Genomic DNA, 27,256 nt, shown 5'->3' with positions numbered 1-27,256 from the left:
CTGGGGCCTGTTGGGAAGTGGGAGTCTAGGAGAGGAATAGCATTAGGAGAAATACCTAATGTAGATGATGGGTTGATGGGTGCAGCAAACCACCACGGCACCTATACTTATGAAACAAAACTGTAAGTTTTGCACATGTATCCTAGAACTTAAAGCATAATAATTTTAAAAAGAAAATGCATTAAAAATAATTAAAATATAAAATAAAAAATAAAAACGTATTTTGAAACACTAAAAAAGGGAATTAAATTGAATGGGAAATAAAGAGGAAGAACCAAATATTAATTTTTAATAAAAAGTGGCCTTCAAATATTAATACCTTTTCTGCACAAAAGCCACCTGCAGAGCACATTAGGAAAAAATGCTTATTTCTATCATCAAGTCTTGAGTTTTCTAAAATCTTCTAGTTTCCTTTAGATTTCATTTCCTCAGCTTCGCTGTTTTAGGATTCATGTTATCCAAGCATATATGCATATTAAACACTTTCATTCATTTTATACATCATTTCATGGGATATCACAGATTTTACTTACTTGTTTAGTACTATTTAAAACCTTGTATGCCAATTTAAGATCCCTTAACGGTCAATATTCAATAATTTTAGCAGCTAGCACTGCCATATGGCAAAAGCTTGGTCCATTCGATTTAGCAATAGAGGAATGTGGAAATTTTTTTTTTTTTTAATTCTGAGCTACATAATATGTCACCAATTTCCATATCTTTGAAGTAGCACCAAAATTCTCTTCCATGAAATGTTGCAATCAGCTTAGAGCCTATCTGTATAATAAAAAGACAGTAAATATTACAGTTTTCTTTCTAATTTCTTTATTAACCTTATTGTTCTAATTTGCCTTCCAGCTACAGGGCTCATTTATTATTTTAATTTGCTCTGTCTATGGAATTTATTTAAATTTAGCAAATTATTAGGAAATTAACATGTTGGTACTTAAGTCTTCCTTCTGGAAATGTGGTCAAAAATGACAGCTTGTATGTAGAGTTCTGTCGGGATTGGGATTCTAGTAGAGTTGTCACCTGGCTGCGCCTAAAATACATAAATTACATTGTTAGTGAAGTCTATGGAAATACTTGGCCTTACTTTTTTTTTTTTTTTTTGCTTTATATTGTAGAAAACAAAACTAACAAGTTTGTTTCCATGGAGATATATACATGTTTTCCCCCTAGTCTTTTTCTCAGGAGTGATGATAATTCCAATTAGGAGCTTTGAGGCCCTGGGTTGTGATATTGAAAATGCCCAGGATCAAAGCAATGTCACAGGCTCATGCTTGTCTAGACTCTACTGAACTGCATGAGTCACTAACTTCAGAATTCCTAGTGAAGGCCTTTACAAATATGTGTGACTTCAGGGTAATAATTCAGAAAGAATCCTATCTTGATTTCAAGTTTGTCGAATAAAATGTCTCAAGTTTAGGATTGGTTTAGACCAGTGGAAGTGCTTGTCCATGGTGGGTTTTATATAAAGCATCTTTCTTATCACTTTAAAAACTATTTGATCTGGTTTTTTTTTCTTCCTTCAAATTATAACCTTTTAAAAGGATTTCATCTTTTTTTAAAAAAAAATTGGATAGTTTATCATACTGATAGGCTTCTAGAAAGCCTCTATGGAAATAAGGATTTGCTAATGTGGTATTGATAAGGGAGAAGAAAGAAGTTTGGGTAAAGCTGATGCTCAGAGGAGAAAAAATGATTCTAAAAGAGTTGCACAATATGTACAATTAGAAAATTTTAGTTACTAGACCTTTTGCATATTTGATGTAGGAAAGAATTATATTATTTGCTCTCTCTTCTAAGAATAAATAATTAGAAATTTAGAATTGAAGATAAAGAGAAGCTTTGGCATTGCCTTTTCCATATGGTACTTAATTTCTTGTGTTCAACAAAAAAGTGGGTGTCCTGACTGTGCCCCCATCTAAGTTAGTTTTGCTTTTTATTGTTTTTGTGCTATTTTATAACTCTTTAAGTTGTATAAAACTGATAATAATAAAAAATATTTTGCCCACAAAGATGCAAAATAATTCTGCCCGGTAGAATTCAATTAATCATTGCCCTGTATAGAGACCTATTTTGCAGCTATTTTATTTCAATTTTCCTTATTCCCTATACAGATACGTTCTGCTCTTTGAATTCTCCTTTGAATTGGTTATAATATCTTACTGGTTCCTTCCATAATTAATGAATTAAATGAAATCTTTTGAACATTTATGCTATAGCTGCATGATAGTTATTTATACCCCTTTAAAAAATTGTCTTGTAAATATTTTGGAGGTTCTTCTGCCAATAGTCAGTGGATTCCTCTGATAGATGAATAACCTACATGCTGGAGGAGGTTGTACCCCTGGGGGCTTAAACCCAGACTCCCAAAGGCAAATCCCCAGTGAGAAATTTAACTTTGTGGATCTTCTGTTTCTTTCTATATTTTCCTTTTTGGCTATTTTTGTGTTTTGTTTTTGTCTTTGCAGCTTTTACAACTGATATATTATTTCCTGCTGGTGACAGCAGTGATTCAGAACATTGTGGGCTAGCCATTGTGATTTCTGTAAATAGATTAATGGATTAGAGAGATTTATTCTCCTTGTGTGACAGACAATAACCTTTTTTAAAGTGTTTTATTTTTATTTGTTGTTATTTGTCTATTTTGAGCTCAAATTAAGACTCTTGCACCCATCAGGAAATAGTACAATGCTTTGATATACGAACTGGTGATTTTTCTGTGTTTACTTTTGATATGTGGCTAATACTTAGATCTGAAGTTATAAGCAGTCTTGTGTCTGTGTGTCTAGATGCTTATAATTTAGAAAGAACTTTATCTCTTTTTGGATGAGTGCATAATATTTTCCTGTCTCTGGAGGGTAATGAATTAGGTTAAAATGTCTTCTAAATTAAAGAATCTCTGTTCTGATTGGCCTATAGAGTTCTTATATAAATACATTCTTATATAAATCAAATATTCATAAAATTCCCAAAAATTAGGAAATTAAAAGTTACAGTATTTTAAATTGCACTATACTTAATAACTTATTTTTACAGAAACTCAGAAATGTTTTTAAAATTTAAGTTCACATAATCACAGTAAATCTTTGGAAAACAAGAGTAGTGTAATAATTTTGGTTCAAAATAAGCAGCTATGTTCTCTGATTTATCAGTGTTGGGTTTAATATAAACAACATTTTGTTCTACTTGGGTTTGTTTGTCTTAAACTTACTTAGGTCTACTAACTAACAATATGCCTACACAATATTTTAGATAATGAAAAGTATACATTTATATTCAACTACATTGAATCATTATTCAGACAACTTTATTTCAACAGTAATCATTTGTTGTTGTTGTTGTTGTTCTTTTAACAAGTCAGCTTGAATATAGGTCCCAAGACCCTCAGACTTAGATATCAGTCTAAGACACATAACCGTAGACTGATATTAAGTTGAATTATACAATGAATACTCACTTGACATGTAGTTGACTTCTAACTAAGATAGGAAACCGCAAATTTGATGCCTAATTATTAGGCATAATTTTAAGTTTATATACTTTTGCTTATATCCTATAGAATGTGTTTGCCTTTGGGTCCTGTTAATGAATGATTCATTTTGTCTCTTTAAAAAGGTATGTGTGTGGCTATTGAAAGTTGCCATATAAATTTTGCTTATCTTTTAAAATGCTTGTGGAAGACAGACAATTCTTAATTATCAGCCTCTAGTTTTCTTCTTGAAATAGAAGTTACTTTGGTAAAAGTCCTTTTAATATGAATAGTTAAGACTACACTGTGAGAATAGGGACAGACTGACACCACTGTCTATCTTCTTTTGTGTTTCAAAGAGAAAATAGTTTTGTCCTATTGTAGTTGTTTTGTAGTAGTATATAATAGTGGGGATATATAGAGTAGTGGTTTTCAGGCTTCCCTCCCATGATTTACCCCATCTCAGAACCTCTGTACAATCTTGGGACTTACTAAGGACCCTAAAATCTTTCATTTATGTAGTTGATAACTGTTAATATTTTCCGTATTAAAAGTTGAAACTGAGAACTTTAAAAATAGTTACTGCTTCATTTGATCATAGTAATGACAAACATATTGAAGTTTTAACAGAAATAACATTTGAGGATTAATATAAAAATGGATCCTCTGAAAACTGCAGTTATATGGAAAAGCAAAATGAAGAGCAAATTTTGGAAATATATTTTACTTGCCTTAATTCATAATACCTGAGTCTGAAAAGAAGCTATGAGATGTGCTACAATTCTAGTAAAATTTGCCCAGTCTTGATGGGCTTGCTTTCTTAGCTTACTATTTGCCTACTATGTGAAAGTTTTTTTTTTCTTTTTTTTTTTAGCTTCCTATGTAATCTGCCTAGATAGATAGCAAAGATTATGTCTAATAAAAATAATTTTCTGTGCTTTATATTGAATTTGTTACATACCTGATTATTTAAGGAAAAGAATGCAAAGAACAGTTTCCTCACATATAAAGAGCTAAGGTTCTTTACAACCATATTAATGTATATGTTTATTTTTAAATATTTTATTGTTTTAAGTATGTGCTTAAACTGTTAACTCATTGTTATTTCTCTGGTACCCTGATCTTATTTTAATCAAATGTGCAAATGTCCTCTATCATTTTTTCCGATTTTTGCCATTCATAATCAGACCTTAAGTATAGAAAAAATTAATAAAACAGTCAGGATATCTTTTACACTTAAAACTATCTCTGAGATTTCCCAGATGGCCCTTCAAAAATATCACAAAGAGTTATTCCTTCACCTTTGCAAAGAGGTGCTAAAAATAATTAGTTTTGTTTGTGGAATTCCTTGGGAAGAATTTTCAAATCAGAAGAGCTGCTCAGCCTTACTTATGTAAATTGAATAGGCATAATGTTATTAACAACAATAGTTCAGAAATTTTATATGCTTTATGCGAAGTTCCTGAAATTTTTTCATTGCCCTTTCTACTTTACTTGTTTTTAACCTAAGGGAAAATAATTATTATAACTGTTGGAAATATTTCCATCGGGTTTTTCTATATTTATCAGAGTTGTAGCAGTGTTTTGCCTAATGGCATTAGAAAACAATAGTATAACGTTATCAGTCATAATTTCAGTTACTGTTTAAAAAATAAAAATGTTTAGGCGTTACGTACACTTACCTAAATTTCTTTACTTGGTTTCTTGTATTAACAATTATGTTTTAGTATTATCTATGTCTTATCTCTATCTCAAGACTTCTTCCTCTGTAAAATTATTTTCATTCATTTTTTGAATCTGATATATCTTTCACAGACTTCTTTGAAAATAGATTTAATCACATCCTTAGAGATGCTTGTCTAATTGTCTTTTGCAGTGGCTTTATTATCATTGTTTTGCATACCACAAAAAGAACTAAATTTCCTTGTCTGTTGCATTATTCTTACTATAAACTCTCATCAGACTGCTCACATTAGAAAATTATTAGTAATAAGTCCACAACAGTCATTTTAGGTCCCTATAGTTTATTGATAGTACTGTTTTACTCTGCTGCTTCCTTGAAGTTTCTCTTCCAGGTTATAGTCCAGAATTTATGTCTTTAACAAAGAACTGTCTTAGAACCTCATGGAAGATAACTAACAGGTACTTTAATTATTGACACTTCAAAGCTGAGCTGAAATTGGTTAGACAGCTTTCAGATTGCACCACGAGTGGACTGAGTCAGGATTTCCAGGACCCATTTTAGGCCAAAGCAGAGGGCTGCATATGATGCACAAGATTCAGCGGACTAGGAATTAAAATTGTAATAAGACTGAATGCAGTAATGAGATAATTTTCTTATGTTTATTCATTTGGGATATTGTTGATGTTCTCTTAATGTTTCATTTTTCAGATATCTAAGAACACCCTTTCTTCTTCTTCTTAAGAAATCTGTAACCCATAGAAATTTAGTAGAATCTACTTTATAAAATGAAATGAAACATTTTAAAATGACATGCGATTTTCATTTATTCCTCTAGGACTCAGAAATTCTTATTGAGTCTTTTTACTTTCCATGGCCATTTAGTAATCTGCATCAGTTCAGTAAGAAGTTGTCATCCTTTTTACCAGGATGTAATTGTACAAATTATAAAACCAAAGCCTTCCCTGTAATGTCATGTTTGAAAACAATGTTCATTGAATCACACAGAAACAGCTACTTTTAAGGAATTAAGCTCGACTTGACTTATGGAGGTAGTATTTACAAAGATCTTCCAGACAAACTGGTCTATTTATTGGCTTTAATGGTCAAGAATATTGTATACTATGTATAAGTTATCTTAAGATATTTGGGGACCTTTAGAAGAGAATAATTTACCCAAATTTATAGGTTTTATAGGTGAAATATTGTGAACAGAGTTTCTTGGATTTAGTTTTCTAGCAGCAAGATGACAAATAATAGAGGGCCTTAAAAGTCCAATTTGAGATTCCTTACAAATACTTCCAGACAGAATTTAATTTAGTATTTGTATAGCCTTAGAATTTATAACACAAACTTAAGGTGATCTATATGGTAAAATAACACTTTTGCGACACCTATATAAACAGTAAGGCAAACCTAATAAGACTAGCTGCATTTTATGATCAAGAATAATCTTTCCAAAATTATTATGATAAAAAGAAGGAAGGAGACAGACTACCAGGGAAACTTGTGAGAAACTTTGAAATGGGCAAAAAGTCAAACAATGGGTATCTTGACTACTCACTCATTTAGGTTTTCTCATTTATGATCTTTATTACAATTCTGCAAATTTTAGAAATTCGATAATAATGCAAATAATTATTGTCTGTAGTAATGCAAAGTAGTTGTGCTCACTGGAATATAATGGATTTTTGCATTGACCCTTTTTTATTTATTTGAAATTTATTAAAAAATCTGTTTATTCCCTTTTTATGTCTCTGCTCTTTGAATTCTCTGGAATCAGTTGTAATACCTTACTGGTCCCTCATTAATTAATGAGTTAAAAATATTTGCCACATGCTCACTGTATAGCTCTATGAGAATGATGATTCTATCTTCTTTTAAAAATTGTTTCTTAATAATGTATAAAAAGAGTGGTGCTAAAAACAGTCACACTTACACAACAGCAACAGCAAACAATGTAACTGGCTGAGAAAATTCAGCACTTAGAAAGCTCTTCCTTCAAATTCATGGCACTGTAAGGAGCTGTGAAAAGATTACTGTCTGAAACCATTAGTGGGTCCCAGGAGAGATGGGACGCCAAGCCAAGTATAAAATATGGGTAAAACAAGACATTGGAATAAGACCAACAGTAAAAAGTTACTAAAAAATAATAATTGATGGAACAAAATAAGAAGATTCTAACCTTATTTTACCCAAATCCCAGAAGAATTACAGATTTAAATGTATCAAAAGAACCATAAACAAATTTAGAAGAAAATATATGTAACTATTTTCCTGATTGTAGTACAGGAAATCTTCTTAAATATAGAAGCAATGAAAGCAATCAGAAGGAGAAATCAGTAGTTAGGACCATAGAAAAATTTAAAAATTTTGCATGCCAAAACAATTGTGAACTTTAAAAGATATATAAGCTGTGGCATGTCACTAAAAATATGATAGCCAAAAGTTTTCTACCGTCTACATATAGAATACGTTAAAAATTTATTTTAAAATTCCCACTAAAACTCTACAGGAAAGTAGGTAGACGGCAATAACAATTGTAGAAAAAAAGGAGACTGGGCAAGGTGGCTCAAGCCCATAATCCCATTAATTTTGGTGGCCAAGGCAGGAGGATTGCTTGAGGCCAGGAGTTAGAGACCAGCCCGGGCAACATACTGTCTCTACAAACAACAACAACAACAACAACAACAAACAACAAAAAACAACTTAGGCATGGTGATTAGTGCTTGTGGTCCCAGCTACGCCAGAGGCTAGGGAGGGAGGGATGTGCCGGGTGGAAGTGGGATCATTTGAGCCCAGGAGTTCTAGGCTACAGTGAGTTATGATTGTGCCACTGGACTGCAACCTGTGACAGAGCAAGATGCTGTCTTTAAAATAAATACATAAATAAGAAATATTATACACTAGCACGCATATAAAAGAAATGTTCATTTCCAATAGTAGTAAAAATGCAAATCTAAATGACTGCAAACAAATCTGGACTGTGAAATTAACAAAATAAAAAAAGTATGCAAAATAAATAGGGCATGGAAAATGGGACACTTAAACAGCTCAGATATAATTGTAAATTGACATGGTCTAACTGCAAAGCAATTTGACAATATGTATCTAAAGCTTTACAAAATACGTATATTTTGATTAAGCAATTTCCATTTTAGAAATCTGTCCTAAGCAGGGGTAAAATCAGAAACTTGGTTGTAGAGAGTTGTTAATTGAACTGGAGGAAAAGCAGAAACCAAACTAAATTTCTACAAGTGGGAAATTCTTATCAATTGTGAATTATTCAAAGGATAGAATATTATCTACTTTTTTTTTTTTTTTTGTGAGATAAAGTCTCATTCTTTCACTCAGGCTGGAGTGTAGTGCCACGATCTATCTCAGCTCCCTGCAATCTCTGCCTCCCAGGTTCAAGTGATTCTTCTGCCTCAGCCTTCCACGTGGCTGGGATTACAGGTGCACACCACCATGCCCAGATAATTTTTGTATTTTTTTTACTAGAGATGGAGTTTCATCATGTTGGTCAGGCTGGTCTCTAACTCTTGACATCTAACTCTGCCTCAGCCTCCCAAAGTGCTGAGATTACAAGCGTGAGCCACTGCCCCTGGCCAATCTACATTATTTTCAATTTGCTTTTTTCAGTTAATAGTGTATCTTGAACATCTACACTAATCTATCAACATCACTAAAAATGGCTTTAACTTTTTAAACTGCTACATACTCTTTCTTTGTATGCATGTATCATAATTTATTTAACCATTGCCTGATCATGAACATGCAGATTATTTCCAGTTTTTAACTCTTGCAATGCAAAATGATTATTCTTTTAGAGTTTTCATGGTATTTAAGGTAATACACTACTAGGAAGCAATTTTCGGTCGTTGTGCACCTACTCCTTGGCAGGCGTTTTAAACATGTTCTCTCATTTAATCTTCACAACTGTTTGTAAATGACTGTAAAATTTTAGATTTTTACAGATGAGAAGACAGAGGTGAAGTGCTCAAAGGGGTGAAGTAATTTTCCCTAATCACAAAGCTGATAAGATCTCTGTACCTTCAACTCATTCTAAGTATTGCTCCTCTTAAGAGCTTTGCCCTGCCTGAGCCCTGATGGCCATTTCTCAGTCCCTTCCAACTTGTTCTGCTTGTTTCTGCTTTCAGCTGCTCCAAAGTATTTTAGAGAATCCTCAGGTCTTGAAGAATTGTCAAGAGGGATTTATTAAGGTACTCAGGCAGGTCTTTGAATAACCTAAAATACAAATACGATTATACTACTCTGTATATGGCCATGTGCGCTTTTTTTTTTTAATTTTTTTTAATTTTTTATTTTTTTGAGATGGAGTCTTACTCTGTTGCCCAGGCTGGAGTGCAGTGGTGCTATCTCGGCTCACTACAACCTCCGCCTCCTGGGTTCACGCCATTCTCCTGCCTCAGTCTCCCGACTCACTGGGACTACAGGCGCCCGCCACCACACCTAGCTAATTTTTTGTATTTTTTAGTTGAGATGGGGTTTCACCGTGTTAGCCAGGATGGTCTCGGATCTCCTGACCTCGCGATCCACCCGCCTCGGCCTCCCGAAGTGCTGGGATTACAGGTGTGAGCCACCGCGCCCGGCTGAAACTTAACAGATTTTTAAAATAAGTTGTTTTTCTCCCCAAATTAAGAACCTATTCCCCTGGAGCAACCTCATATAATTATGAGGTAGTTTTCTGACCTACCAAGTTGGGGCTGACATTTTTGTTCATTTAACTGTGTTTTTCTTTTTCACTCAGGGCCACTAATGTACATGCCAAAGATATCTCAGCCAGCAATAACCACTTAAAGGTTATCAACATGAGATTTTTCTTTCTTACTAATGGTCTTGGTCACTATTCATGCTATTGTATTCCATATTCTAATAAACTTCAACTCTCATTCTGCTTTGGGATTTCAATTTTTGAGAAATTATGAGTATTTGCTGAGAGTGGTGAATGGCTGAGAAAGAGTCATGGGAGTTAACTACTTGTTCAACTGTTGAGGCCCAGGAAAAAAACATGCTTTTGCTTTGAACTAGAAATAATCCCTCAACTGTGGTCTTGCACCTGCAATGACACCATGCCTGACTCATGTGTTTTCTGATGCCTGCTTCTGTGTTATTAGTTATCAGGATTTTAAGATCATAAGGGAAACAATTATTTTGTTCTTATTCAATCATTTCATCTTGCCAGGAAATTAACTTCTATTCTCTTCTGTACTTCTTGATTTGCGGTAATACATTTTGTGAGAAAGTGAGCATGAACTGTGTATAAAGATCTCTTCCTCAAATCTCTCCATCCTTATATTCCTAGGCCATATGGGTCCCTTTTACTTTTGGCATCATGTTTGATTAGGCTGCTCTTGGAATTAAAAGCTTAAAACAATATTTTTTCTTTGTCATGTATGCTTTATTGGGATATGTACCTTTCTTTTCATTGCATATATTCAGCTCAGATGATGGAGGCTTATCATTTATACTCTCTTATTACTAAACATTGACATATATCTATTTATGTATATATATAAAATTCAAAATTCAAAATATATATATGTATTTTTTTTCTTTCACATAGCTTACGTTTCTTGTGTTACAGTTCATATATGAGTTCATGCACTGGACACTTATGAACAATGTACTTATCTCTGGGGGTTGTTCCTTAAATACTGCATATAAAATTAAAGTCAGTTTTTCAGGTCAAGTGGAGGACACGACATTTAAGTTTTAGGAGTTTTAATTCATAAAAGCCAAGCTCTGTTATATAATTTTAATGTATTCCTCAAGGCCATTGATTTTAGCAGTAGTTAGTTGAGTAAATACTTAATTTATATGTGGTGGGCTTTCAGTTCAGATATACCAGGTGATTACCCAGAGGAGAAAATATTTAAAAGCTACTTAGTATGTGGGTGTTTTAGGGCTATAATCAACCAAACATTTAGAAATTTGGGTAGCAAAACCAGAAAGTTGGCAAGGCCTCAGCTTTACTTAATAACTGTGACTGTGCCACAGTTAAAAAGCAGCATTTATAGGAGGCCCCCAAGGAAAATCCAGGGGCCAAAAAAGTGTTGTTGGTGATTCAGTAGATATCCCCTGCCCCACTGGCCCAAAACTAAATATTAATTTAGTTTTGTAGTAGAGTTTGCAGAAACATTTGAGACGTTGAGGAAGCCATAACCTTGTTTAAAACTTATTCTATTCAGCTTTTTGTTTGTTTGTTTTTCAAAAGGGATTATGTGTAGCTCCTCCTGTTAAAAGGCAGATTTTAAAACTGAGGACCTTCACTGAAGGGCGAGGTTCCAAGAGATTAAATTGGAACCATCTGCAGATAGGATGTAGAAATGTTATGGGCCTCCATTTTGAGAAGATCAATTTCAAGGCTGTGACAGGTTAGGATTTTAGGATCTGGGAGGCAAGGGAAACGAAGAGCAGTCAACAACCTCGGAAGCAGAGGTGGCATTAAGCAGGTAATGAACACCTTTCCTACTAATAGTAGCAAGTGATTGGGTGGGGGTTGCCTGAGAGGGCAGAACAGAGGAGAGAGGAGCTCTGAGAAGCTGTTGCTAGAATCTTCCTCTAAATTAAAAAAAATGCAGAAACAAAAATGGGCGATTTTATTAGTTGAATTTATTTTTAATTTTAAACTTTATGTGTCTAGCCTTTTGCTAAGAGAAAAAGAATTTGACATATTTGTCTTTAGCATCTGCACAATAATAGATAACAGTGACTACACATTTTTTTAAAAAAAATAATAAAGTAATTGCTACTCTCATTTACCCATGCACCTAGCACTTTGCCATTACCCTGTACAAATTACCATTTACCCTCGAAAGTTCCTCAAAGAACCCTGAGTGATAATTCATTTATCCACCTACCTAGGCAGAAAAGTACCAGAGTCAATTACTCTGGTAGTTTTTAGCTAAAAATAGGTTTAGCTCTACATATGTTTTCAGTGTCTAAGACCCTAAAATATTTTAAGTTAACATTTTTTTTTTAAGAATTATTTTTGGCCCTACCATTCATTTTCTTTAGCAAATATTTAATATTTCAATTTATTCATCCCACAGATGTTTACTGAGCACCTACCATGTGAGGGCATGGTGCTAGCCCTGGTGATACAATGGCAAAATGTCCAGAAAGGGTTCCTGCCCTACATTTGACAGTTTATGCTTTACAAGATTCTGTCATGTGTATTGTTTCATTTGAGCCTCTAGGCAAACTCATTTCACAAAATGAAGTTCCATGAGGCAGTAATAGCAAGAATGCGTAAAACCCCCCAACCCCTTGCCCACTCTCTGGTCCTCATAATGATCCAAATAAGAAGCAAAAATAGCAGTGATGGTGATTTATTAGCAGAAGCATTTAGTGCAGTTGTATCTCATTACACAGCACTCTTTGGCATATGGTCTGTGCTTTCTAGTCTATGCAGTCCTGGGAATGTGTAATTTCAATGACTTAAAGTTAACACTGTTGCATTACAACATATTTTAAATGAATGAAGTGATTGCTCTATGCACATACATTAAGGTGAAGCAACAGCTAAGACAATAGTACTGTGTAAAGCAGTGGATATAAAATCCAGCTAATCTTTAGGGCTACCTGAAGAGGCTTTTAAAAATAGAATTCGCTGGCCCTCACCGTAGATGGATTCAGTTTGATATCTAAGGGAAGAGCCTGGAGTTCTCTGATAGGTGAATTTGAGAAAGAGAGAGGAAGAGGAAATGCCTTCCTGAATTAATGGGAATTGCTCCTAATCAAGCCAGGGCAAGCTGGGTACTGATAAAGAGTTCTTGTGATAATAGACTACATGCCAAAGTAGCTCGTTGTTATGTTTGAACCATTGTGAACAATTTTCACATAGAGGAGTCTGGGCTTAATAGTCAGGAGTATTGATACAAAAAGAACAAAGAAATAAATCCTGCTAAGTCCATGCACAGTCCACATTGCACATGCCTTCCAAACTTTGTGATACTCAGCATGGATCCAGAAAGTTTTATTTTATAACATTGTTTTTTGTTTCACTGATGTCCTATATTCAATAGAAACTATGCCTCTCTGAGATTTTTCACATGTCTTTTAGTTTGCTAGTTTAGTTATCAGTGATTTACCAAGCAACTATATTCAAGATGTACTCTACTAGACAGTAAATAAGATAACAAAAAGAGATCTTGCCCTATAAATTTTCATATTTTTAATATAACTGATTTTCTTTTGAATTCTAAAAGCACGCCGATGAAGTTTATCTGACAGAACAGTCACATCACATCCTTTCAAAATGGATTATGCATTTTCATACTTAGAAATTTTGATTCTAAGTCATTGTGACACAAATAGTACTGAATCTCCTTGAGGTCTATAGAATGGCAAAAACTAATTAGATTTTGCTTCCACTTGTGTAGTTTAGTTATTCTCTCAAGACTTTTCTGCCATGACTCTCCTTCCTACACCTTTGTCTCAACCCTTGTGAACCACTGGAATCACCCAGGGTATTTTTGAAAAGTATCAATGCCTAAGCCTTCCACCCAGATCAGTTATCCAGCCTTCTTGGGATGAGACCAGGCATCATATATTCTAAAGCTTCCTGGGTGATTCTGATATCTGATTTGTGCTGACAGCCTGTCTGTGGCCACAAGGAGGTCCTCTGCCTTCCCTCACAGGCTCATGTTTTGTGCTCCCATGCCTTTGCGCATGATTTTCCTTCCTATCAGAACACCTTTCCTCTCCAGTCCTCACATCCTCACCATACTCACCCTTCCAGACCCAGTTCAGATGCTATCTCTTTCATTAACTTGGTTTTGAACATCCATGGTCCAAAGTACATTCTGCCTCCCCTGAATTCTTACAGAACTTTTTCTGTCCTCTCAGGTTGCTTTCTAGCTTGCCATTTCTATGTGCATATTTTCCCACCCACTCACCAGTTAACCTGTAAGTTTTTTAGGACAAGAAATCTACCTTTCAGATTCACCTTTATACTTCATAGTTCTCAACAGTTGTCAAGGAAACATCAAATGAGGAAGAGAGGGGTGAAGGGAAGAACACAGAGGTGGCAGACATCCATCCAGCTCACCTGTGTGCTCTATACCCATCCAGCAATACTGTCTCTCTCCTCTGTCTCACACACACGTTCTCTCTCCCTCTCTTTTCTGAGTACTGGGGGAAAGTGAGGTCTCTCAAAAACTTTTCTAGATAGATATACATAATCTAAGTTCTATCTGTACCTGAATGATCTGGTAGTTGCAATATTGAAAGCATTAACTCAAAATTTGCCAACTACAGCAGGACCTCTACTTTCAGTCCTTTTTACTTTTCACCTGGATTACTGTTATTCTGCTTGTCTTCTCCAGTTTTTCCTCCCTCATCTGTACTACTCTACACCTTCTAACATTAAAGCCTAACTTTCATCCTGTTATTTATCTGCACAAGATGTTTGGCATATTTCCCCATTTCCTATTAAGTCCAGTCCAAGATCTGCCTCAGTCCTGCAGTCAAAGTTTCTGATGACCTCTCCAGGCTTAATTCCCACTTCACTCCTTCAAGCCAATGCAGAAGCCAGACTGAACTATTTGGGTTTTCCCTTGTCTGTTTTACACTTGTGAATCTTATCTTGGGTAATAGGTTTAATTCCTGATATTGACTGCCTTTCCCTCCTTATGTGTTCAATTCTCCCCCTCTCCAGTTCAATTTCTAATCATCCTTTAAGTCCGCACTAAAAGTTTACTTCCTCTATTATCACTTAACATTATCTCCAATGCTCTCCCTTCACCATTCCTTTCCTCTAGCTCCTATCTCCAGATCAAAAATCGTCTCTTCTTCCACTGAATTCCAAAAGTATTTCTCTCTTGTGCAATGTACCACTTTTTGCCTTATACTGCAGTGATGTTTTGACTTATTTCCCTGAAAACACTAAGAGCACTTAAAGGGCAAATACTGAAGTCTTGCTTATCTTCACCTCCCCATGTGTTTCATAATATTTAAGCTTCATTGATGGTTTCTACTAATAATTAACTGTTGACTGTGAGTGAGTCATTTAATCTGTTGAAGTCTGTTCATAAATCGAAATCATGTTCTAATTCAATAGTCTTAATTTGAGATAATTTAAATTAATACTCCTGGGACTGCACAAGAAGGTATAAAAGCATAGACTAAAATAGATATTTCTGCGTAGTTGCTACAAAATCTGATTTCAGCAATAAATTCTTGCATTTTTGTGACTTATTTGTGTTAGTATAGAGGGAAATGACTATACCCATATCTGCTATCACTGCTGTATCGAATAACTAACATAATTTACTCATTAACTTTTAATTAGTGTAGCACTATTACTATTATTATTGTTGTTATTATTGCTTTTGGAGGGAAGGATCCATTCAATCATCAATTTAACGAACATTTATCGAATATTCATTAGCAAGACATTTTTCCAAGTGATGGCCTCTCAGAAATGGGAAGTGAGAAAAGCTGGTGTGACCAAGAAATATATATACTTTTTGTTGTAACTATTATATACAATCTCTCTCTTTCTCTTTCTTCCCTTATTAGTGGTTCATGCCAGCTTTAGACCACTTATGCTATGGTAAGAGTCAAAGCAAACTATCCCATGGTTGGTGTTTTTTTAAAAGCCAAAAAAAAAAAAAAAGCCTATTTAAAAAATTTGTCCAGATAATATATTGGACAGAGTGCAAAGTGCTATCATTTAATTCTTCTAAAGATAATACACTGGAAACATTTTGGTGGGTGTGAATCACTCAAATAAGCATTCTTCACTCAAAAATAGAAACTTGGCTTATTTGTTCCAGATGTTATACAGCTGCAGGGAAGTTAAAGCCAGTGGTCCTGTTTTCAATGCAACCAAACTCTTATTGCATTTGGAATTTCTTAACCAATGAACTCATATTACTTGTGGTAAGACCTGCACAAGTTTCTTTTTCCACTGTTACCATTCCCAAACAACTGCCTTTTGTGAGAAACATACTTCAGAATTAACGAGTCCACATCTGTGTTGGGCAAAGTAAACACATCCTGTTTATCACTGTTTCCACCTTTAATTGATCTTGACCTCTTTAATTTTAAGTGTAAAGTATTTCAAAGAGGGTACATGAAGGAGAAGAAAAGGAGAGCTGAGTTGCTCTTACAGTATTTTACAGCTCTTTAACTACTGGATTTGTGAGATGTTCACCTTAGGAAGGATTTCAATAAAAATTGCTGAGAAAAATATCGAGTATAAAAATGTAATTTCTATTACTATGTATTAGTAATTATTAAAGTAACTACAGATACTTATTTTGGTTATTTCTTGGTTCTTCCTTAGGTCTATAAGAAGTTGTATGTTGGATGCATGAAACACAAAAGATCTTGGATCTTTGAAGAGAGAATAAGTTAAGAAATTTTGTAGCCATGTACAATACATCTTGTCCACAATAATTAAAATATATAAGTGTTTTTCTACTTTTTTTTTGAGAACAGAATGCCAGATATTTTTAAACTATTGACTTTTTATGGAGATTTCCCTCAAATTGCAGTTCATGAACAACCTGTAGCAGAATCACACTGGCTGCTTATTAAAATATGTACTTCTGGTCCCAGTTGAGGCAGAATCTCTACAAATTGGGCCTGGTACTTTAAAGGAACTCTGAGATCAGAAAGAAACAAAACAAACAACAACTGCTACTACAAAAACCCTCTATCTTCTAGTTGTGACCACTAAAACCCAGGGAAGTTGACTGAATTTATCAAGGTCATGCAGCCAATTAATAGTAAAGCCTAGGACTCTGTTTACTAATGCTGAGACCAACATTTCTTTTCATAAGTCTACTATTAATTTTTACTTTCCATAAGATAAAATTAAAATTTAAAGAAATATACGTATCCAAATGTTGTTGTATGTCTCGCCTAATAATTCTTACTCTTACCACTCATTAACCAAATGCTTGCTCTTTATTCAAGAGGTGGAAAAAAATTTCTTCAAATGTATCACAAAATCTAATCAAAATCTTTCAGAAAAAAAGAGACAAATCTTATATGTCATAATGAAATCTCACGGTTGACTACTTTGGAAGTTTGAGTTTTAGTTAAAATTATTTCAACCATGTTTAAGCAACAGTTCGCATTCAATAATGATTCCCCAAAGACTGTAAAAACTACAAATCATGACATGCATTCTTGAAATATGCCATTAGTTAAAATACAGCCCTAAAATAGTTTAAATATGATGTCATTCAAAATTGATTCAAATATTTGTTTCGCACATCTTAACAAGAGTGTTCATAATTTAAAATCTTTTCTTATTTATATAGTTTAGACTTCTAAGGAAATGACTCTGGAAATGCTATTTATTAAGTTTTCTGTACTTTGTCCCAGCTGATCTCATTTTGACACCCATAGTAAAGAAGAACCACAAGAGAGAAGGTATGTTGATAAACTACTCTGGTATAGATTCATAATAAATACAGCCCTGAAAACTCTCTGATACAGTACTTCATTTCACTAATGAGAAACCTGAGACCAAAAAAGAGTACTGTTATTTTGAAGGAGATAGCATTGTGTTAGAACCTGCTAGTTGTCTACTTAAACCTCTCTTCTCCCTGTCTCAGAATACCTATTTTTAGCTGGGTGCATGGTCATTTGAATTAAGATTGTATTTTGCAGCTTTGCATGTAGCTAATCATCTCCGTAAGACTAACTTCTTACAATGGAACATAAGTGAATGTTTGTGCGGTAGCTTTTTGGAAACTCCCTTTAAAGGCATCAGGGGAATGTTCTTTGTACCCTCTCAACCCCATCCATGCATTATGTTTTGAATGTGGTTGTTTTGGCTGGAGACCTATTTTGGCCCAAGAACATGAGGATTACTCTGGCCCAGATGACTGTGGAGCTGTCATTTAAACCTTGGACTGTCACTATCTACACTTATATGTGGAAGAGAAAGCAGCTTCTATCCTGTTTAAATTACTACCTAGGCATTTCTGATATTTGTAGCTGAATCTCATTTCAGGTAATCATCTATTTCTTGCTACAGAATTTTGATCATGAATTCTTTAAACACATGGTTATTTAGCATTTTTTTTTTTTTTTTTTGAGACAGAGTTCCACCTCCCAGGTTCAAGTCATTCTCCTGCCTCAGCCTCCTGAATACCTGGGATTACAGGCATGCACCAGCATGCCTGGATAATTTTGTATTTTTGGTAGAGATGGGGTTTCTCCATGTTTGCCAGGCTGGTCTCGAACTCCCAACCTCAGGTGCTCTGCCTGCCTCAGCCTCCCAAAGTGTTGGGATTACAGGTGTGAGCCACTGTGCCTGGCCTATTTAGCATTTTTTATGTGCAAGGAACTATACTAAGTGGATATGAAATACAGATTGGATTTTTAACTTTGGTTTTCTAAAAATTTTTGGAAAAGTTTTTATAACCTGACTCCCCTTTCCTTTGGCCCATCCTTGTCCATATTCCATGTGTATCACACAATTTTTATTTATTTTACTATGAAAGAATCTTTTCTTGCTTTTGGAGTTTATACTGGTGCTTTCATGTGAATCATAGTTTTCAAAATTTAAAAACAACAACAAAATGAAACCCACCGATACAAGTCAAACACATAATGACTTCAAGCAAAGTTTCAACTTCCATCCCTAGACATATGACAAATCATAATAAAAAGTCATGATTCAAATGCAGTCTTTGAAAATATGCAAGATGTAAATATTTATCTTTGAACAAATTCAAAATATCATGAGACATGTCTTTAAAATATTTAAATAAAAGTGTTTTCCAAATTAGCACTTAGAAGTACATTAAGAACCAAACCATTTTTAGTGTTAGTCACATACACAGAGGGGTATTAGAATTCTGAGTACAAATGTAAGGTGAGAGTCTCCCTTCTCTAAATGACCCTCCTCCCCACTAACAGCAACAAGTGGCTGGACATCTCCAGGATCAGGGGAAGGACATGCGCGGGCTACTGGCTCCCTGGTGCAATTCTATGCTAGGCATGGAGAAGTGTTTCCACTTGTGAGTTCTATTTACATTCCCCCTAAACCCTTTCTTATTAATTTCTAATGATTTATGGAGCTATGGAGTGGTTTTTAAAAAGTAGTACATGCTCTAAGTTTCAAAGTGCTATTTCCTTTCTAAATTTAACAACTTAAGAGTGTCAAATACTTAACAGATTTTTTGAACAGTGGCAGAAACACAATAACAGGTGAAGAGATACCTAAGTGTAAAAGAAGAATTACCTTTGGGTCCACATTGAGAATTTTTCTGTCTCTTTTGTATCTGAAAAGTAAGCCTTCTGGATTATCGGCAATCACTTGATAGTTGGGACTTGAATTACAAACAGCAATATCAGTGTCCCAGTTGTAAAAGCTATAAAAATAAACATGTGTTAGGAATTAAGATATATAATGCATTAAATTGACAAATATAGTTTAAGAACTATTTGGGGAAGTTCAATAATAAGATAAGTGGGGAACAAACCTGCCATACAACCATGTAGAATACATTTGAGATGAAAATTCTTGCAGAAGAGATTACATTGGATTATTCTCAAATCATTTAGACACATATATATGATGGTTTTGCATGATTTTCTGGACACAGAAGACCTAGGGCCTATTACAGTACTATTACATTCCCAGGAAGTCAAGATGAAAATTGATGCAATTTAAGGCTATTTGTTCTAGTGCAGGTTCTTCGGGGTATTAAGAGACTGTTTACTGGAAGGGAGGGCACACTAAATCACCTCTTTCATTCAAAACAGTTCCACATAAATTCATTTCTTTCAGGCTCCATTTTTTCCCTCAATAATATGTTTCTCAGGGAGTGAGGAAACTATGTTTGAGTGGTTACCGTGGGCCACACATGAGGGAATCTATGCTATCACAACTCCCATATGAAATTGCTCTCATTTCATGGACAAAGCAAAAAGACTAGGGGGGGTCAGATAGCATCATTAAAGTCTTGAAACTAATATGCCACAGGGCTGATATTTCAACCCAAATTTGTCTGTTTCAAAGCACACATATGCACTTTCTATTTTTCAATATTGCCTTCAAGCATTTGATATTTATGTATTTATTGAGATGGAGTCTTGCTCTGTATCCAGGCTGGAGTGCAGTGGCGTGATCTCGGCTCACTGCAACCTCCACCTCCTGGGTTCATGCTATTCTCCTGCCTCAGCCTCCAGAGTAGCTGGGAGTACAGGCATGCGCCACCATGCCCAGCTAATTTTTGCATTTTTAGTAGAGATGGGTTTCACCATGTTGGTCAGGATGGTCTTGCTCTCTTGACCTCATGATCTGCCCACCTTGACCTCCCAAAGTGTTGGGATTACAGGTGTGAGCCACCATGCCCTGCTCATTTTATTTTTATATTTTGTATGGAAACTTCCTATTTGTTCTACATTCTGTTTTGTACTTACTTGTCAGAAATGAATGTAACACTGTCATATGAGTTGAAAGAATGCTCAATATATTTATACTTTCTTACATATCTTGTAAAATATAAAATAAAAATCTACTTATTTTTATTTATCTTATTCCTACTAACACATTTCTAATATATATTTGCTTTTAAAATGATGGTCACAGAAATAACATAAACCAGGGTGCCTCTCAAATGTTCGTAATGTTTATTTTTAATGATATTCTTCTGATCCTGTTTCTAGGTTGTTTTGCCCTCTATTACTCCCTTTCTTTTTTGAGAAGAGTAAACTTCATTGTTTAAGCTCACTGAATTATATTGTTTTCTGAGGCATCATTATTACCACTTTCATATCATTACCTAAAAGTGCAACATTTACCCTCAAAATTTTCAATACTTAGAAAAGACTGATTATATAGATCATATATTTATATCACTGGGAGGGGGGCATATCCGTGAGAACAATTTTCTTCCCCTGCTACCTTTTCTATGGCCAGAACATAGAATGTCTGCCCTACTGAGGCACAGAGTAAGAAAAAGTAATTTTCCAAACATCTTTGTCTGTTTAGTCAATTCTCCCTAAGAAAACAGGAATGCCTATGTGATTAGTGAATTGAGAAGAAGTGTCCATTCATGGCCTTTTAGGCCCTCAACTTAATGAGCCTTCACAAGCGAAGTTTAAGATGGCAGGCTCAGCCCCCAGTGGAGTAATGGCAGGGGATGAGTCTGTAGCATTGGCAGTCAATTCAATGGATGAGTCTGTAGCATTAGGAGCCAATTTGACTATGCACCCAAGCTGGATTTTCCAATTCAGTTTAATTCATGATGAAAAAGATAATTTGATGTCCATCCTACTGACTATTCAGTTAGGATATTGCCAAATTGGAGTGGGGGACATGGGTGTGATTTTTAACTTTACATATATTTCTACCTCAATAATTATTTATGAGATATACAGATATAGATAATTCTACCAAAATACTTGAGTCAGAGATGTGCTTAGAGTGGCCTGGTTTATATCACACATTCCTATCTTGTTGCTCAGACCCCAAATTAAAAGTCGTATTGAAGTCCAGGAAGATTTTATATAAATGTTTGTTACATAACAAAAGTAAATTTGTATAGCACATGGTTCTTTTGATGAAGATATTTTGGTTGTTTCATCAATACTTTTGTTCTCCTAAGCAGAGATGGAAAACAGGCTTTATTTCACTTGCCAATTATAGTAGCTGATAACTATTAGTATTTAAGAAAAATTAATAATTACCTAATAATGGTCATGTGCTAGGTACTGTTATAAGTCTAATGAATCTATTACCCCATTTAATCTTTTCACCAAATCCATGGAGTAGGTATAAAATATCCATTTTATTTATGTAGAACTGACAGGAAAATGACATCACTTGGATTCCAATATTAATGACTGACTCCAGAGCCTGCACTGACTAATACATGTACTCTTTGTCTCACACACTACTGGTTGTGACTATATTACCTAAAGCTCTGTAGCATATATGACTGCTGATCAAAATACAAATTTTCAAATTTTTCTTGGTAGACCTCCAGACTACAACTATGGTCTCTCTTGCAGTGTAGCCATGTAATAGAAATGTAGTCAATGGAAAAAAGGGCAAAAGTGCTATCTGCCACTACTAGCCTGGGCCCATCAAAACCTTCCATGTTCTTTTTCCCATCCAGCTAGCTGAAATGAAGATGATAAATCTGAAAGCCATTGACATGGTTTGGATCTGTGTCCCTCCCCAAATCTCATGTTGAATTGTAATCCCGAGGTGGGACCTGGCAGGAGGTGATTAGATCATGGAGGCACATTTCCTTCTTGGTACTGTCCTTACGATAGTGAGTGAGTTCTTGTGAGATGTGGTTGTTTAAAAGTGTGTACACCTCCCTCGTCTCTTTCTTCTTTCTGCTCCAGCCATGTAAAGTGCCTGTTCCCACTTTGCCTTCTGCTATGATTGAAAGCTCCCTGGGACCTCCCCAAAAGCGTGTGCCGCCATGCTTCCTGTACAGCTTGTAGAACCATGAGCCAATTAAACCTTTTTTTTTTTGATAAACCACCCAGTCTCAGATGTTTCTTTACAGCAGTGCGAGAACAGACAAATACAGCTGCACGTGAAAGATATTTGGACTTTGGAGAAACGTAAGGATGAAAGAGTTGAGCTAGTTGAGAAAAATCTCTATTTAATGATTTCCTATGACATCTAGGTTGCTTTAAATCCATGAAATTTTCAATTAAACAAGCATTTAACTAGTACCCAGTATATTCCAGTTAGGTCCTGTAATTACAGTTTCTACGAAATAAAACATGTTCCTGGGAAACAGTGGTCTAGCACAATGTTTCTTAAACTGAGATCCATGGCAAATTTCTGGCAGTGTGAATTCTCTCTGAGCAGTTTAATATATGTAAAATATAAATATAGTCAGCCCTTTGTATTCCACAGCTATGGAATAAAAACCCTGGATTAAAAATATTTGGGAAAAAAATGTGTCTTTACTGAACATATACAGGCTTTTTTTGTCATTATTACATAAATAATACAGTGTAACAACTATTTATACAACATTTACATTGTATTAGGTATTATAAGTGATCCAGAGATGACTAAAAGTATAGAGGAGATGTTCATAGATTATATGTAAATATTACACAATTTCATATCAGAGACTTGGGTATTCATGGATTTTGCTACCTATGGGAGGACCCAGAACCAATCCTCCACAGATACAAAGGAAAAACTGTATATTCTGAATTATTCTGATTATCATTTTATTACTCATTACAGAACTATATCATCTCAGTACCTATCTGTGTGCTTATATTTACCATTGTCTTCATGCCCAATTAAAATAATTGAATTAGGCCTTCAACTGATTATGGCACAGTAGTATGAAGTTGAGTAATTTGTATATATATTTACAAGGTATAATTTTTTAGGTCAGAGAGATATTAGTACTTAAGGGAATTTGTACAAACAAAAATAAAATAAAACACTCACAAAGGTAACTTTTCGTGAAATGAAAATATTTTATTGAAAAGTAAAAAGGCCAGAGGGACATCAGCAAGATAATGGAATGAGAGACTTCAGCCCTCACACCCCCACAGCAACAGCAATTTTAACAATGATCTTGGAATTGTATGCATCTGTGGGAAACCGAAAGTCCAGTGGAGAGATTTTAGAAACCTGTTCATGGAAAAAAAGTTTGAGGATAAACACACTGAAGCGGGTAGCAACAGTTACAGTTTACCCACATGACTTTCTTCTAAGGCAGCATAGCCTAGGGCCGAGGGAGATCTCGCAGGCCCATGATTTCTCCCGCAGGGGAAAGTGAGAGCTGAGTGAGGGTCTAGCTTCCGCAGTCTTACGGAATGGTACCCAAGAGGCTTACATTGGTCTTCCCACTCCCAGATTACTGAGGTGACTGGCATGACTAAATAGTCTTGGGGGGAACTAGGAGCAGGTAAGAAGGGATGAGGCTTTGAAACAACCACTATGAAGATCTCAAAATATGGCCATATATCTTACTAAGTGGCTTATGGACTCCACCAAGAGGCCCACCTGTGAGCTCTATGGAAAACCTCATCTGCACTGTCCCCTACAGGCTAATTTGCACCCTCTTCATTCTATGTGCACTGCTGAGATGGTGTGAGCAAATACTCACAGAGAGTGCATGTATATCAGCAGCCAGCTCAACTCTGCAGGACTGGGAAAATGTACACAAGATTAAATACTTCAGGGCATTGCCATGTGAAAGATAAAGAGGAGGCTCTCAACACCTGGCCTGACTTAACAGGATCAAGAGAAGACATACAATCCCAGGACTTCCTCATAGGAGGAAAAAGGAGCAGTGGGGTGGGCCTACCCATAAAAAAGGCCTGAGAGACCCTCAAAATCTCTAGTTAAGCTGACTTGTGAAGGTCTTCTTTGAAGACAGATAGTAACAACTTGGAAATGTGACTGCTTCTTTCAACACAAAACTTTAAAAAGATGAAGCATCAAGGAAACATGAGACGACCAAAGGAACAAAATAAAGTTAATGTGGTGACCTAAAAGAATTGAAGATTTACGAGTTGTGTGACAAATTATTTAAAATAGTCATCTTATATGAGCTCAATGAGCTATAAAAGAACACAGATTTACACTAAATTAAATCAGAAAAGCAGTACATAAAGTGAGAAATTCAACAAAGAAATGGAAATCATAAAGCTGAAGACTACAATGATTGAAAAAAAAATCAACAGAGAGCTACAACAGCTCATTTGGTCAAACAGAAGAAAGAATCAGCAAACTCAAAGGCAGATCATTTCAAATTATCCAGTCAGAGGACTAAAAAGACAAAGAATGAAAAAGAGTGAAGAAAGGCTGCATTACTTATAGGATGCCATCAAATGAGATGGTACATGTAATATAAGAGTTCCAGAAGGAACAGAGAAAAAGAAAGGAAAATAAAGTTTACTTAAAGAAATAATGAGATAAAACTTTGTAAATCTTGGGAAAAATTGAACATCCAAATCCATGATGCACAAAGATTCCCAAATAGGCTAAACATCAATTGATCTCCACTGAGACACATTCTAATCAAATTATCAAAAGTCAAAGACAGAGGGAATTTTGTAAGCAGCAAGAGAAATGACTCATCATCTACAAAGGGAACATTCCCCTCTCCCCAAATAATAAAACCATTAACAGAAGTCTGAGTAGAATTTTTATAGGTCAAGAGAGAGTAAAACAATGTATTTAAAGTGCTGAAAGAAACAACAACAACAACAAAAACCTGACAACAAAGAATAATTTACTTGGCAAAGCTATCCATAAAAAATGTAGGAGAGATAAAGACTTTCTCTGATGAACAAAAATCAAGTAAGTTTATTACCACTATACCTGCCTTACAAGAAATGCTGCAGGATGTTCTTCAAGATAAAACAAAAGGACACTCAGTAAAAACATGAAAACATAAAAGTATAAAACTTACTGGTAAAGACAAGTACATACTCTAATTCAGAATTGCCGAGACCAGCTTAGTCAGGGAAACCCTAACCTAGTGGCACTAGAGGAATTAAAGACACACACACAGAAATATAGAGGTGTGGAGTGGGAAATCAGGGGTCTCACAGCCTCCAGAGCTGAGAGCTTCCAACAGAGATTCACCCACATATTTATTGACAGCAAGTCAGTGATAAGCATTGTTTCTACAGATTATAGATTAACTAAAAGTATTCCTTATGGGAAACAAAGGGATGGGCTGAAATAAAGGGATAGGTCTAGCTAGTTATCTGCAGCAGGAGAATGTCCTTAAGGCACAGATCACTCATGCTATTATTTGTGGTTTAAGAATACCTTCAAGCGGTTTTCTATCCTGGGTAGGTCAGATGTTCTTTGCCCTCATTCCGGTAAAACCACAACCTTCCAGTGTGGGGGTCATGGCTGTCATGAACATGTCACAGTGCTGCAGAGATTTTGTTTATGGTCAGTTTTGGGGCCAGTTTATGGCCAGATTTTGGATCTGTTTCCAACACAGAATCCTCTAATACTATAATGATTATGTAAGGGTAATTTTTAATGCTAATGTAATCTACATAAAAAAAGTATTAAAAATAACTATAGAATAACTTGTTAATGAATATACATTATAAACAGGTATAAATAGGGACATGATATCAATAACATAAAATGGAGGGAGAAGTAAAAGTGTAGAATTTTTGTTTGTGATCAAAGTTAAGTTTTATAAGTTCAAAATAGCTTGTCATAACTATAAGATGTTTTATGTAAGCTTCATTGTAGTCATACAAGAAACAAACCACCAGTAGCAGATAAACAAATATTAAAAAATGCACAATCAAAATATAATACCACAAAAAATCAACAAATCTCAAAGGAAAATAGCAAAAGATAAAAAAGAGAACAAGAACTACAAAACATTTTGAAAACAATGAAATGGCAATAAAAGTCCTCATCTATCAATACATACTGCAAATTTAGATGAATTAAATTCTCCAGTCAAAATAGAGAGTGACTAAATCAATATTTTTCTAAAAAAGATCCAACTATATGCCGCCTGCAAGACATTCACTTTAGGTTTGAAGACACATATAAGATAAAATTAGGGAATAGAAAATATTCCTGAGGCCAAGGTGGGCAGGTCACTTGAGCCCAGGTATTTGAGAGACCACCTGGGCAACGTGGTGAAATCATGTCTCTACAAAAAATACAAGAACATTAGCCCGCCATGGCAGTGCACAACTGTAGCCCCAGCAACTTAGGAGGTTAAGGTGGGAGGATCAATGGGGTCTGGGATATTAATGCTACAGTGAGCTGTGATCACACAACTGCACTCCAGCTTGGGCAACAGAGTAAGGCTCTGTCAAAAAAAAAAAAAAAAAGGAAAGAAAGAAAAGAAAAAAAAAGAGATATTCTATGAACGATAACCAAAAAAGAAAAAATAGTTATTCTTAGACAAAATAGACAAAAAACCTGTCAAATGAAATAGGAGGTCATTGTATAATGATAACAAGATGTATCACTCAATGCTGGAGCACCTAAATGTATAAAGCAAATATTAGTAGAACTGAAGGAAGAAACCAACAGCAGTACAGTAACAGTAGAAAACATCTACCCCCACTTATAGCATTGGATAGATCACCCAGACAGAAAATCAATA

General features: G+C 35.0%; 1 protein-coding gene across 2 annotated transcripts in view; it reads right to left on the bottom strand.

The window, feature by feature from the left end:
* Positions 1 to 802: 802 nt before the first annotated feature.
* The window catches only part of LOC105511584 (chromosome unknown open reading frame, human C4orf22), a 642,164-nt gene continuing 615,710 nt past the window's right edge, over positions 803 to 27,256 (bottom strand). For both annotated transcript variants that reach the window (XM_011941743.1, XM_011941744.1), the window contains 2 exons: positions 19,396 to 19,525; positions 803 to 1,042 (listed from right to left, as the gene is read on the bottom strand). In XM_011941743.1, the coding sequence (XP_011797133.1) occupies positions 947 to 1,042; positions 19,396 to 19,525 (226 nt within the window). In that variant the 3' untranslated portion in view covers positions 803 to 946. The remainder of the gene's footprint in view (positions 1,043 to 19,395; positions 19,526 to 27,256) is intronic.

The sequence above is a fragment of the Colobus angolensis genome, unplaced genomic scaffold (assembly GCF_000951035.1).
Source record: "Colobus angolensis palliatus isolate OR3802 unplaced genomic scaffold, Cang.pa_1.0 Scaffold200, whole genome shotgun sequence".
NCBI lineage: Eukaryota > Metazoa > Chordata > Mammalia > Primates > Cercopithecidae > Colobus > Colobus angolensis.
Note: the sequence above shows the minus strand (reverse complement) of the source record. Positions and strands in the feature narration are given on the sequence as shown.